We start from the raw sequence: 14,904 nt of genomic DNA, 5'->3' as shown, positions 1-14,904 counted from the left end.
AATAATGTAACATTTAAAATGTAAATTTAAAATGCATTGCCACCTCACGCAATGCCAAGAATACAATAACGTTTTTGCCTACCTTTTTTTTTATTGCCCGTATAGGTAAACGAGCACACCGTTACCATAATGGCTCATGGACGTCAGCAATGCTAGGGGATGAGCCAAGTCACTGCCTATCGTTACCTACCTAGGGACTACATTACTCTTCTGTTTTTTGTCGAAAAGGGGATACACAACACCCAAAGGATTAATTATACCGTAGCTTTATGGCTTAAAGGGAAAACTTTCTGTAGAAACTCACTGTACAAGATGGAAGTGGTTCAAGGTTAAAAAGAGAACAACTTTGTTTCGGTGTCGGGTGGTACGGTGATTGAATAGAGACCGTGGTATTATTTCCATTCGTTTTTCGGAGCAGTTCCCGTGAAACAGATGTTTGAATACGCATAGTGATCTAAAGTCTCGACGTGTAGGTACCTGCTTAGCATTGTCTACCACCCGAGTGTGGGAATATTACTCGATGTGGGATCTGACTTTTCCCAGCTAGAGCGCAAGCCGCTGAGCAATTGAAAAGTTTTTGGGATTTGCTTATTATTTCCAATTTTCTAGATTTCCATTTAGCCTTGAAACCAAATTGCTCCAAACCTAAATACCTATAATATTTACAATAATACCAGACGGCGCTCGAAATCTCTAAAAAAATATTCTATCGAGATTAGAGTCGTTGAGTTGTGTAAAGCCACAAAGTTACTAGGGAAGAGATCTCCTTTATTACTTATTATTCTTTTATATTTTCAGAATCATAGATTATACACTTAATATATTTGAGATTCAGAATACAATGATGGCCATGACAATTTTCTTTTTTAATAACTGTTCCAATTCAACATGCAGTCAATCGACGTGCCAGGATATCTGATATCTGTTAACATATTCGGTTCTCTGCCTATTAAAGTCGGTAGCTCATAATCACTAAGAGTAGGTACATTTTTAGATTACTGGGACGACTACTTCATCTACGTAACCTAGTCTTTTTTTTTACAGGAGATAATCACCAGATCTTCAGGTGGTATGTGGGAGTTGAACCTCACTAAAAACTCCTGCCGCTGACAGCCAGCGCCCCACCCCGGAACCGCCCGGAATGGCCCGGGCCATTGAGACGACGGACAGGGTCGACGCAGAGTATATTACATCTATCCCGCCGTCCCCCAGATGCCGGATCGGCGGCCGCCGGCAACACGACTACCAGTTCCCTCGGTCGACGGGCCGGGAGTCTGCCTTAATGACGCCGCGTTGCACTTTCCCCCGGAGCGGTCGGACGAACGCAGCCTGCCATCGCCCGGCTTCCTATTAAGGGGCGAGCGTGCCGAGCCACCCCACGAATGGGTCCCTCCCCGCACAAAGCGAATGGATCTCGAAGCTCTAAGGGGGCCGGGTCACGGATGGGACCCTGGTCCCGAGCCCTGCTCAGCGGCGGCGGATTTATGTGTAGTGAGGAGAGCTCTGCCTCACTCGCCCTGCCGCCTCCTTCCGCGATATGGTACACTCGCAGAAGTTGAGCATAGCCTTCCAGTCGAGCATGTCCTTCCCTTGTCCGGTCAACACCTGCACCAGATGAAAGGTGATGCGTCCTCCGCCACGATTCACCCAATCATCAAAAACTGGGTAAACCACCTCGACGGTCCGTAGACCCCACGTAGGGTTGGCAAACCGCCCCGACTACGACTCGAGAACCTAGAGTCTGGTGGTGTTTACCAATGAGTGTGTAGTGATAAAGCCATTTACAACATGTTTGATAAGGGACATGCCAGCACTCCACTATGAGGGCGCCCTTTTACTGCCAGAAACCCCTTTGTCTCGTTGCCCTCAAATTAAATCATCCACACCCTTCGCATATTTTTAATCCATCCAGTCATAACGATATCGATGCCTATCCATTACCGCACTAATGCTCGTGAAGTTAGTTATATCGGCGGCATATTCCACTTTGATAAATGCACCAAAACTGGTTGTTTACATAGCGTTCAAGTGGCGGCCTCTGCTCCTAGCGTTAGTGATGTCTATGAAAATCGGTAGTCACCATAGATTATACACTTAATATATTCGAGTAGTCACTCAGCATCCGGTGGGCCGTATTCTCATCTATTGAAGTAATGAAATAATAGCGGGTAGCACTAGTACTGAAATACTATAAAACATTTTATGTACACATATTTAGATTGTAGTAAATTATTTTAATATTTTTTTTTTATAACAACGAGAGCCAAACGAGCAAGACGGGTCACCTGATGGTAAGTGATTCACCGCCGCCCACGGTCACCAGCGTTTACGCCAGTGCGTTGCCTACCCTTCAGGTAAGAATATGCTCTTTTCTTGAATAACCCAATGTCGCAGTTGTTGGGGAAGACCGCTGATGGCAACGAATTCCAGAGATTTACTGTGCGTGGCAGAAAACTGTTTTTAAAACGCATTGTAGTGGAACGCCAACCATCCAGATGGTGCGGATGATAGTTCCGGCGAGACGATCGGTTGCGAAAATCAGCGGCTTCTATTAAATTAAACAGCTCCTCGGAACACTCCCCATTGTAAATTCTGTAAAGTATGCATAGGGAAGATAGATCCCTACGCAGTGCCAAAGGATCTAGCCGATCGGCAAGTTCAGGATCGTCGACAATCCGAGATGCCCTACGTTGGATTCGGTCAAATGGAGATACGGAGCCCCGGCCCAAAGGTGGCAACAATACTCCATGTGAGGCCGCACCTGCGCCTTATACAGTTTAAGGCGGTGAGCCGGCTTGAAGTACTGTTTGGCCCTGTTGAGTACTCCGAGTTTTTTGGAGGCCATTTTAGCCTTGCTCTCCAAATGACCGCCAAACTGGACAACACTCGAAATGTCCACGCCCAGAAAGCCAATGTTCGGCTTGGCACAAAGGTGAGTGTTTCCGAAGAGTGGCGATGCGACAAAGGGGGCTTTTTTTAATTTATTTTTTATTGCTTAGATGGGTTGACGAGCTCACCGCCCACCTGGTGTTAAGTGGTTACTGGAGCCCATAGACATCTACAAAGTAAATACGCCACCCACCTTGAGATATAAGTTCTAAGGTCTCAAGTATAGTTACAACGGCTGCCCCACCCTTCAAACCGAAACGCATTACTGCTTCACGACAGAAATAGGCAGGGTGATAGGTAAATTACCCGCGCGGACTCACAAGAGGTCCTACCACCAGTAATTACGCAAATTATAATTTTGCGGGTTTGATTTTTATTACACGGTGTTATTCCTTCACCGTGAAAGTCAATCGTGAACATTTGTTGAGTACGTATTTCATTAGAAAAATTGGTACCCGCCTGAGATTCGAACACCGGTGCATCGACTGCTGGTGCAACACGAATGCGCCAGACGTCTTATCCTTTAGGCCACGACGACTTCAAAATATAGGTTTGATCAATCTGAATATAGGTTGGTGTAATTGATACTTTTTATGTGCACATCTACCTATTTATTATACATTAATTTATCAAAATTCGAAAAAAAAAAATATCAAAAGACGCGCCTTACTCGCACTGAATAAACTTTGGCTGCGATGTGCCGCATCACAGAAATAGCTCGAATGTGCCAAGATGTTTTTGTGAGCTCCTAAATTATCTAATTTGTAACTTAAAAAAAATGCTGTTGATTTCGCAATACCTATTCTTACAAATACCTAAGTTTAAGAGAAATGTATCATTTTTTTTTACGTGTTCCCCTATGTAAAATTAAATCTGTGCTTTATATGACAAATTACAGATTTATTTCTCTACTTGAAAACTTTTATGATATTTTAAACAAAAATCTAATTAGAATTCCTAAGGCAAAATAATTCATTACAACAAATATCATACCATGTACAACAGCCCCAAATAATCAATTTGCGTAAAGCGACGGCCGAATGAAACCAAAGCATCTATTTAAATATTTTTTTCTGAAAGGAAAATAAACATGTAAGCAATTTAATAAGCTGTCCTATGAAGTTTTTGTTATTATTGAAAATTAGGTTTTAAGCACACAAAAAACAGTCTCAATTTTAGTGGGCCATTCCACGTATGGGCAGCAGCATTCACGTTGTGATATCTAGGATAAGGTCGTCTGTGTATCCTACTCATATAACTTATTTTTCTAATTTGGAAATAAAAACACTAAAAATTTACAATACTCACTCAAAAAGTTTTATTTGTATGAAGATTTATAGTGATCTAAATTTTAACAAATTAAGGAATACTTTGTCCTGAAAATTTTCATTTCCATTTTGTCCAGACTACCAAAATATTTTGCCAAAACTAAAGTACACGTTTTGAAAATTTTACTACCTATATAGTTATTTATTTCAGAGCTTACGTGATTTAATTGAAACAGATAAGATTAAGCGATGCTGTGTAATAGCTGGAAAGTACAATGTTTAAGCTTCACTACCATAAGTGTATAGAAATAAAAAAAATAAGATTTAAATAATTTATTGCACATCTTATACCAGAATAACTTATCATTATATTATTATGCAAATTCATTTAATTAATGTTAATACAATTTTTATTAATTTAGTGTTGCTTAGTTACAAATTTTTTGCGAAACATTCCTACGTTCTGATTGTAGATTAATAATTATTACAACAACAAGATTTTCGACCTTACGTCTCAAGATAGGCTACATGGTGTCTATGGGCTGCGGTAACCATTTGAAATTAGACTTGTCGAAACCTGGTTTCATCAACGATAGTATAATAGTATATAAAATAATAACATCACGGAAAATATGCCGATACTGGTGTTGACCGATACGTATTGGTTCTCGACGATTTTTTTTCTCTGTAATCAACCTTCGGCAAATTGATGTTGGTATTTTCTTTACCTCTTTGTGTTTCAGCAGAAGTAGCTTTCGAACCTGTTCAAAAGTTTAAAAACTTCGTTTAAAAATAATGAATATAAGTATTTAATATATAATTTCATCTATAAAATTTATAGATGTATAATAATATATGTATATAAAAGGGTATAAATTTATAAATATAAACTAGACATATGTCTACTAAAATTATAAATGCAAAAATATGTGTTTTTTACATTTGCACGTACAGAAAAAGTCTGTGGTATCCCGGAAGAAAATATGAATTATCAAAACGCAAACTTTGTTGGTAGTAGTCCCATGCTGCTACTGACGTTTCGAAAATTCATTTTTATATGTAGCAAGTTTGTATGTGCACTGCACTTTTTTTGCATTATTTTTTTATTTTTTGCCCGAATTCATTAATGAAATCTCCACCAATGCTGCTCGCAAAAAAAAAAAAAAAGTGGGTACCTTTTGTAGCATGGTTGATGTTACTTGCAGGCTTTAAGTATTTTGGATCCAATCCTGTTTTCGAAGTTGTACTTTGAATTTCAGGACTCTTTTCTACATCAGACCTGTTCCAAAAAAATATATTACTATAATAGACACCTTGTAGCCATGTTGATTTATAACCATTAAAGAGAAAGTTCGACTGATGTCGTTTTTATTAAAAGCACAAATTTTGTACAACTGGAGGTTTTTGGTAGGATTTGGTGGGAATTCACCTATCATTTTCCCACTTTCTGCCGAACGCTACAAAATGGGCGTGAAAAGAAAAAAATTGTGATTTTTGTTATCGATGATCGGCTAGATTTATTTATAGTTTAAAAATATAAATCGGCCAGTTTTTGCAAATATGTAACAAATTAGAGAGAAATATAAAACCAGCAATCGTTTTGACATTCCATAGATCACGTTTACTTACAATTTGGATGTAGCGTAAAAATTTATAGAATCATCAGAAACATAGGGCAGCGAATCGTTCCGGTTGTTTTTAACTGTGAAATAGGGACTGGAGCTGCTTGTGGGCTTTGTTCCCTGCTTATCATAGCTTTGAGGCAGGTCTACTGGCGTGCAACCCTCCAACTTTTTGTGTAGCCACTGTATCACTGGAAGAGGCGAAAATGTTAATTTTAAAGCACTGGAACAGTTCCAAACCTAACAGTTAGGTTTCATATATCTGGAGGGCTCGAAAATCCTTTCTTAACGATATGTCAATAGGAGTTTCTTACATTTAACAGAATGCATTTAAATATTTATTTGTTCTGTGGCCTCTTCAGTGCGAATGTCACTAGTCACCTAAATGATTTATCGACGACATAGCGTGCAAAAATAACAAAGTTAATTATAGTGAATTTGAACCCCAAGGCATAATTTAACACATAATAAAAGCATACTTTATTTTCAGGTATGAGAATGCAATTTATCTAAGCACATTTATTGTGTTAGTATGCAAAGTAAACTAATGCATGTCAGAAGATCAGCAAACGGTTTGAGGAATTATTTTATATTTATACTAATTTATTATAATAATAATAATATAACTCTTTATTTAACACCACAAGTACAGAGTAAGCATATAACACAAATAATAGACAGTGACATAAATTGGCGGCCTTATCGCTGAAAGCGATCTCTTCCAGGCAACCTTGCAGGGAGAGGAATAAGCAAACTAGCATGGACAGTGCTATATCTTAATAAACTTACATAAATATATTTACTTATATACATATGTAAAAAATAAATACAATACATATAAGATAGACTTACATATAATTAAATACAAATAAATACTAAAAATATTTTTAGGTAAATAAATACAAAATAAGTAGCAGCTTATACAGTTATATCGTAGGGGCCATATTATTGTGCAAGGTAGTGCAATTTTAATCTGTTCTTGAAAAGTATAAACTTGAAAATTTAAATTTGAAATTTATTATACATTTAATGAATAAATATTTCACCCATATTGTTATTTTTTATAGTTTCCTCCTTGTCTTTTAAAGTCTTCTCACTGGACTCGTACTTTTGATTGAGATCATTCAGTTCTCTGCGCAACTGCTCTAGGTTGTTTTTACTATCGTTTAACTCAGATTTGAGTTCGTCAATCTCTTTGGAGTTACGCTCGATTACCTTCTCCTGTTCCAGTGCAATAGCCGTTCGACACATTAGCTGGAAGTGGTCACCAATAATATCATGATTTAGTTATAATTAATATCGTATTTGTCGGCTGAAGAAGCTAAAAGATGACTGGGACAAAATATTGGTTATTCGGGTGTACCAATAAACAAATATGGTTATTTGAACAAATGCTGTCTCGTGCGCTTCTCTCTAGACGTAGTACCTTCGGAGACGCCGGAGTCCGATACCAGGTCTGAAGCACCATTGACCGGGTATCCGTAAATAATAATGAACAAGGAATTAATATATGGAATGTGAATTATAGTGGAATAAAGAACATCGCGCCTTTTATTGAGACAGCACATACTGTAGGTTGGGGGTATTGTAAGCCAGCACAAATAGCATTCTGTATATTTCTGTCACAAACTAGCCATACAGTATTATTTATGCTTCAACATCATGACTCAAGAGACAAACATGTATGTTGTAATGTCTATGAGCTCCGGTAACCAATGAAGACCAGTTGGGCGTGCATCCATGTACGCAGTAAAAAAATATACTTCTTACTTCTTACCTTTTCTTTCAATTCTATTAAATCAGCATTTTGTTTAGAAATGATTTGATTTGCTTTCATGAGTTGCTCCGTCGTTGATTGTACTATTTCATTGTTTTTGTTAATATGAGATTCACTGACTGCTACTCTTTCTTCTAAGCATGCCTAAAAGAAATAGGTATATAACTCATAAATAGGGCTTCTTATATGCTAGGCTAGTTCAATGATTTTTGTTCACTCAATCAGTACTATACTTACTTTTTCCCTTTTAAGGTTCTGAATTGTGTTTTTCAAGTCTTTTATACTATCAGCATTTTCCTTAGCTGTCTGAAATACAAAACATCCTGTAAATTTTAAAATATTTTTTACTTATAATTATACACAATACAAAAATGATTTTCATTACAATAAAACAATTCAGAAATTACTTCAAAATTATCAAAAACATTTTTTTTAATTGCCCTTGTAGGCAGACGAGCATACAGCCCATTTGATGGTGAGTTATTACCGTCACCCATGGACTTCAGCAATGCCTGGGGCAGAGCCAAGCCGCTGGCGTACCGCTTAATATTCTCCACAAGTCTCGTTTGAAGAAAGACATTCAAGATTTTCATGGTGGGTGGCGCATTTACGTTGTAGATGTCCATGGGCTCCAGTAACCACTTAACTCCAGATGGGCTGTGAGTTCGTCCATCCATCTAAGCAATAAAAAAATATATATATCTTAGCGCTCGGGAAACACCGTGGAGGGGAGCTCATTCCAAAGCCGGATGGTACGTGGCAAAAAAGATCTCTGAAAACGCACTGTGGAGGAACGCAGTGGCTCCAGGTAGTATGGATGAACTCTACTCCGGTGTCGGGCGGTGCGATGGTAAAAACGAGATGAAGGTATCATCTCAAACAATTCCTCGGAGCACTCCCCATGGAACATACGGTACAAAATACAAATGGAACCGAAGTCCCTTCATATACCCAGAGGTTCCAAACGATACGTGAGAGTGGGATTATCGGCAATCCGAACGGATCTCTTCTGTATGAAGTCAAATGGAAGTAGCTGGTATTTAGGAGCCCCGGCCCAGAGGTGGGAGCAGTACTCTACGCGAGGCCAGACCTGTGCTTTGTATAGCAAAAGTCTTTGTCCAGGCGTGAAGTACCGCTTCGCTCTGTTGAGGACTCCCAGCATTTTTAAGCCAACTTGGTTTTGCCCTCCAAATGACTCAGAAATTGGACATCGCCCAAAATATCGACCCCAATATTCTTGGAAGGTTGCTGGGATACTCCTTGGAATTGCGGTACCATGACAAATGGGTTCTTCGTAGTGAATGCGCAGTGTCTTCAACGGTTTGAATTGAGCTAAGTTCAATTCACCCCACTTGCGAGACTCGCCCCAGAAAGCCACAAGTTTTGATCGTGTCTCTTGCACCACACTCCGACAGAGACTCTGATGACCGATATATCGCGCAGCCCCCGTGCTGTCATTCGCATAGCAATGCATGCCATCAATAGAAAGCATTTCATTGATATACAGGGTGAAAGGCGTGGGGGAGAGCACCGAACCTTGTGGAATTCTCTAAATACTTCAGGAGTTCCGTATTTATCATTCGTTCCATCACCTTGGAAAGCAAAGAAGTTATCGCAATAGTCCTAGAACTCGACGGGTCCGACCGGTCACCCTTCTTGGGGATAGGGTGGACGTGGACGGTCTTCCATGATGATCGAACCCTGTTAGTACTATATGAGAGGCGATACAAACGCGTTAGCGAAGGTGTCAGCTCAGGGGCACATATTTCCAGAACTACTGCGGGGATGAGGTCTGGCCCACTCGTCTTATGGACGTCCAGGAGTCGGAGCTCCCACCTGACTGTACATTGTGTAAAGCATATTTCCGGCAGAGAGCTATCACACCGGGGGATGTTCGGTGGTGTGGCACCCCCCTCATCCACTGTCGAATTTGAGGCGAAAAGTTTGACCAGAAGGTCAGCCTTCTCTTTCGCGCTATGGGCCAGAATATCATCAGACTTGCACTTTTTTTTTCCTACCTAGCTGAGAGCCTTGAGAGGCCATTTCAGCGTAACCTCAACTAGTGAGTGAGCTCACGGAGCTCAAACCTGACGACGTTGCTAACACGGACCCTAGCAAGAGCCGTGCTTCGCAGAATCTACCACCGGATCGGAAACGCGACCCACTGAGAAGATCCGGCGAGAAACTCAGTGGGCTGCGTTAATTTACTCGTCGAGCCCTTCGTCGCAAGCGACAGGTTGAGGTACCTAAAAGCACCGTTAGTGGATCGGGAGGATCCGAAATGACGTGTGACTTGCGCAGTGGTGGGAGACTAGACCTGCAAAACTTTCCTTCTGCAGCTTTGGCGAGCAACCAAAAAGCATGGCTCCGAGAAGGATAGCTCTTTAGTTGTTCGCCAACTCTAGCGACGTGCTCCAATTTCGCCTTGGAAATAGCCCTCTTGTAGGACCTGGAAGCGGCGTTATATTTCCGGCTTTCCTCTGAGACATTGGGATCCCAACGTCTCTTGGCATCATGGACCGCTTGAGATGTGCAGCATCCCTACTGGCATTGTTATACCATGGTCAGCCGCGACACTGGACGTGAAAAAAAAGCGAAGTGGATCATAATGTTCCTTGTAGTCATCAGAATTATCAAATTATATGGCTTGATTTAGGTGAAGTCATTACCTTTTCCAAAAATGTACATCTAGAATTTTGATGGGTATACTGCCTCTCTTTCTCTTGAATATCTCTCTCTAAGCCTGTATTATTAGCTCTTAGTGTGGCCACTTCAATATGTGACTTTTGGACTTCTTTCTCCAAAACATTCAATCTTTGATTTCTTTCACTAGAAATATTAATATTGTGGGAAAATTACTACTCAGATACTAGAAAAAGTGTTTCTAAAAATAGTTTAGTTATGGGGCTCAAATAGAAATAAGCACCTTGCATTAATTCTATTCTGTTAGAACACAGAAAGGACGAAAGAAGCAGTGTCCAACTTACTGGACTGAAGTTGTTAAGGAGTCTAACATGCACAAAGATACTGCTCGGTGACCCTGATGGTTACGTTCAAGTGAGATTATCCAGTGACAAAATAATAATATTAAACTAAATACCTTAACTGCTTTTCTAAATCAAAAATAGTATCTTTCAACTGCTTGCATCGAATATTTAATTCATCAAGTTCTTTCTCTTTTCTGTTCATAGTTTCTTGGTATGAAGTCAGATGTGCTTTCATTGTCATTTCGCTATTTTTCTGTAGATTTGTTCTCTCCTGTAAAATTCAAATTTAATATCTCATAAGTAAGATTAAAAATATAATGAAATGTACCCAAATACCCAGGATAACATTCACAGTACACAAAATTCTAGACACCATCAAATCAAATGCATACACAGATTCTGCAGACATTCAAGTTTATAGACATACAACTCAGAAACAGACATCTGTGTATTCTAGAACAGAGGTAGGAGAAGACAAATATAATTTTTGGTGCTAAAGGGTAAAAATTTACTGTCCCTAGGGAGATCTAGGTTTCTGACATGTATTGATTAAGATAGGTATTGCTGAGCCAGTCTATGAGATTACATGTATGTCTACCACCAACCTCCACCAGCAATGTCTTATTATTTAACCAGCTTGTTCAGAAGTTCAAAGGATTGGGTCAATTGTATGGATTTGGATTGTATGCAATGCAAATGTAAATTGTATGCAATTGGATTCAAAGGGTCAATTGTAAATTTTAGTAAGATCATGTTGACGGCAGTAATAAGCTCCCCAAGGTCAATAAGTTTGTTGTTTGAGCACAATATTTGTAGTATCATATTTCACCAAAAGCTCATTTTCCATATGGTACATATATATTCATACACATTTAATTTTCATCTCCCTTTCAATGCATTTATCTAACAATTTCCTACAAACCTGAGTAATTTTATCGCGTTCTTGTTCTAGTGTTTTTTGAATTTCTATTTCTTGTCTCATTTTATCATCTTGCATTTTTGCTAATGTTAGATTTAATTCTTTGATTCTATTTTCTAAACTAACACATTTCGTGTTTAGTGATGACTCATTACTTGCAGCAGCAAGTTTCAAAGAAGATAACAAATCCTGAAAAATAATATCAGTCAATATAATAACAGTAATAAAAGTCTATCAACTTCACAATATTTTGAGTCTGTGTACCACACTGTCGTATACCCAATACCTGCAAGTTTCAACTTACTTTCAAATTTTTGATAGTACTAGCCATGTGTTGTTTAATATCTGTATCAGTTGCTGGACAAGCTTTCAAGGATAGATGGATAAGACGTTTGAACTCATTGTGCTCTACTACTTCTAAATAATACTGTAGAGGATTTGTCTGCTGCATTATAAGGAACCTAGAACCAGTATCGTTTAGAAATTAAAATATTTAAAAAACTTAATTTATTCAACTCTGCTATTAATCTGCACCTTGCCTTTTCGATGTCAGTTTTAGTGGTGGTAGGGTATCTTGTGAGTCCGCATTGATAGATACCATAACCCTACATGTTTCTGCCATGAAGCAGTAAAGCATTTTGGTTTACCTTCAAGGATGGTGCAGCCGTTATATTGTAAACCTGTGACTTTTTAACTCATATCTCAAGGTGGATGGCAGCATTTAGCTTTTAGATGTATAAGGGTTCTGGTAACCATTTCAGACCAGAAGGGCCTTAAGCTTGTCCACCCATCCAAGACAGAAAAAAATAAAAAAGACTGTTTCATAATGGAAAACTTAGCTGCGCAACTGGCTTTGGTAATGCTACTGATTTTACTAGCTACTCATTAAAAAAACTATCAACTATCTAGTAAGGGCAACAATATCACTGTAAGATTATTAAAAAATGAAACTCCCTAAATTAATCTCAAACTATTTAGAAAATGAATACATACATATTATTTATAGCACACTGCTGCAACAGTTTAACAAGTTGTGCTGGAAAATTATCAAAATCCACAAGTAAGCCTTGTTGTTTCTTCAAGTCATCATAGTCAATCCGTGTTAATATAAGAACACATAAAAACATAGGATCGTCATCGTCTGATAATGTTATTCTCTGTAAATATTTATGAAGATCAATTAGAAACATAAAATATTTATGTAAATGAACATAATTAAATCTAATAATAATAAAATCTAATATCCCAACTCTAAATAGAGAAACATTTCTCAAAATCACCTACAATATAAATCATTGTTCTTTATATACTCCTTGTTTTCTTGATTTGGGTAGGAATCATTTTTTTATCTTCAAAAATAGTGTACTGTATTGATGAGTCGTGTGGTAACCAAGGATACCCCCAATCGGTTAAAAGGTGATAAACCTCGATTAAAATAAAACATAAACTAACCAAACTGTCACTTTCAAAAACTTTATTCACAATTAATGTTATATCTTTCTTAAGTTCTTCACATCCACGTTTAAAGGTCACATAATATTTTCCTTTGTGATACATTTTAAAAGGCAAAGCTTGAGACCATTTCAACAATGATGACCGGGGCCTACACTAAAATAATCAATTAAGTTCTAGATTAAAGGTGAATATAAAGAATTTCCTTAGACTATTGAAACTCGTTTCGTAGCCGGCTTTTCAAAATAAATTAGATTGTTATGATTCTTCGTCGGTTTCATACAATTCAAAAGGCTCAAATTAACCGACTAACAAATGACTTTTGACTGATGTGAAATCATAGACAAGTTTCATACTTCAGTGTGTGAAATCCATTCAAATTGTTAATCAAAAAGGTACCTACCTATAACTACATAGGTACCGTAAAATGGGGGATTGAGAGGTGATTGGGGAAAAATCCAGGAAAATCTTTCGACGCTCAATATTAGTTTTATATTCGTCGTCGTCGTGGCCTAACGGATAAGGCGTCCGGTGCATTCGTGTTGAGCGATGCACCGGTGTTCGAATTTCAGGCGGGTACCAATTTTTCTAATGAAATACGTACTCAACAAATGTTCACGTTTGATTTCCATGGTGAAGGAATAACATCGTGTAATAAAAATGAAACCCAGACGGTGCTGCTGGTGTCCCGGAATATCCCGCTGGACCAGAACCAGCCTGCCGAGTCGGGACGCAATACACCGTCGACCGGTCGCTCTATTACTCCTCGGCAGCGCGCTAGAGTGCTGGTAGCGCGCCGCGTGGCCTCTACCCCCTCAGGTCGCCCCTTGACCTTCACCAGGGGGAGGCCGCTACCTACAGGGGCTGGGACGTTCCTGGTTGTTTGGGTTGCCTGGGTTTTTTCGAGCGCCACCTCGAGACGACACTTAGCCCGGGGAGGGAACCCCGTAGGGCGCCCCGCAGGATCCAGTCGTAGCCGATGTTCCACAGTAGGGGGCCCAAGACAGACTCCTGCGGAACACCGCGCTCGACGGGAAAGCGGTAAACCACCCCACCGTGTCCGACGCATACGATCGACCTGTCCTCGAGATAGGAGCCGATCAGCCGGCGGAGGTACGCGGGGACGCCGTGATACTCCAGCGCCCCCGCGATCACTGACCAGGGCAGGGTGTTGAATGCGTTCCTTATGTCCAAGGACACCGCCATTGCCACCCCGCCCCGGGCTACGTCCTTCCTCAACAGGACCAGTCTGCCCGTCTTCCATTTCGACGGGAATCGTCCCGACTCGAGGCAAGCTTCAAAAAGCCCCCCGAGCCAGTCCCCTAGGGCCTCGAAGGCCAAGCTCCAGACCCGGCCGTGAATGCCGTCAGGGCCGGGGGCCGCGTCCTTCGCTCTCTGACTGAATTCTCCCAAAAATTGTATCAAGTGTAATAGCATTAAGTAAGTTAGTCTACTGAATTCAGTAGCAAGGATGGTTTCTGACTGACTGAATCATTTAGAAGCCTAATTAGTTCAGTTGTCCCATAGCTCTCCATGCGTAAGGACGTTTTAGTTTGTTTTTTGCTTCCGAATAAAAATTATTAATTTCGGTCGCCTTTATTTAATGTGCCAGACATTTATAAATAGCCCGACATGTTTCAGGGATAGTTTTTGTCATCAGGGGTTGGGATATTGAAGAACTAAATTTTAAATCTTGACACGAATTTCCTGTTGCAAGAAATCTTAATGTTACAACCAATCTTTCTTTTGGACTTATACTATCGAAGGATTAGATATGTAATAGTTATATATTAGATATATAATATACTATTGTAGGATAGTATCCTGCTTTTGAATAAACGGTGTCACAAGGTTTAATATTAGGTCAAACGAGATTTATAGATATAAATGGATTCGATTAATTTTTGATTTCTTCACCGATATACTTGTTTTTTTTTTTGAGAAATTGAAACAAAAAACAATGACAAAAAAAACAAAAATGTTGATGTCC

The 14,904-nt window shown here is 39.3% G+C and overlaps 1 protein-coding gene across 1 annotated transcript; it reads right to left on the bottom strand.

Annotated features, from left to right (window-relative positions):
• Positions 1–4,475: 4,475 nt before the first annotated feature.
• Sas-6 (Spindle assembly abnormal 6) lies at positions 4,476–13,280 on the bottom strand. Its single transcript, XM_028187263.2, has 12 exons — positions 12,915–13,280; positions 12,456–12,619; positions 11,767–11,923; positions 11,466–11,651; positions 10,657–10,814; positions 10,226–10,385; positions 7,794–7,862; positions 7,557–7,700; positions 6,826–7,033; positions 5,787–5,970; positions 5,333–5,436; positions 4,476–4,918 (listed from the first exon to the last, which is right to left on the bottom strand). Exons 1-12 carry the CDS (start codon positions 13,017–13,019, stop codon positions 4,779–4,781), a joined length of 1,779 nt encoding a protein of 592 aa, XP_028043064.2. The 5' UTR covers positions 13,020–13,280; the 3' UTR covers positions 4,476–4,778.
• Positions 13,281–14,904: the final 1,624 nt, after the last annotated feature.

This window comes from Bombyx mandarina, chromosome 08 (genome assembly GCF_030267445.1).
Source record: "Bombyx mandarina strain Sakado chromosome 08, ASM3026744v2".
NCBI lineage: Eukaryota > Metazoa > Arthropoda > Insecta > Lepidoptera > Bombycidae > Bombyx > Bombyx mandarina.
This window is presented reverse-complemented; position numbering and strand designations above follow the sequence as displayed.

Coding starts and splice junctions, on each gene's coding strand:
- Sas-6 (XM_028187263.2), bottom strand. CDS start 13,019: ATGTATCACAAAGGAAAATATTATGTGACCTTTAAACGTGGATGTGAA. Junction 7,701..7,793: donor AGAACCTTAAAAGGGAAAAA/GTAAGTATAGTA, acceptor TATTTCTTTTAG/GCATGCTTAGAAGAAAGAGT. Junction 5,971..6,825: donor TATAAAAAATAACAATATGG/GTGAAATATTTA, acceptor CGCCTCTTCCAG/TGATACAGTGGCTACACAAA.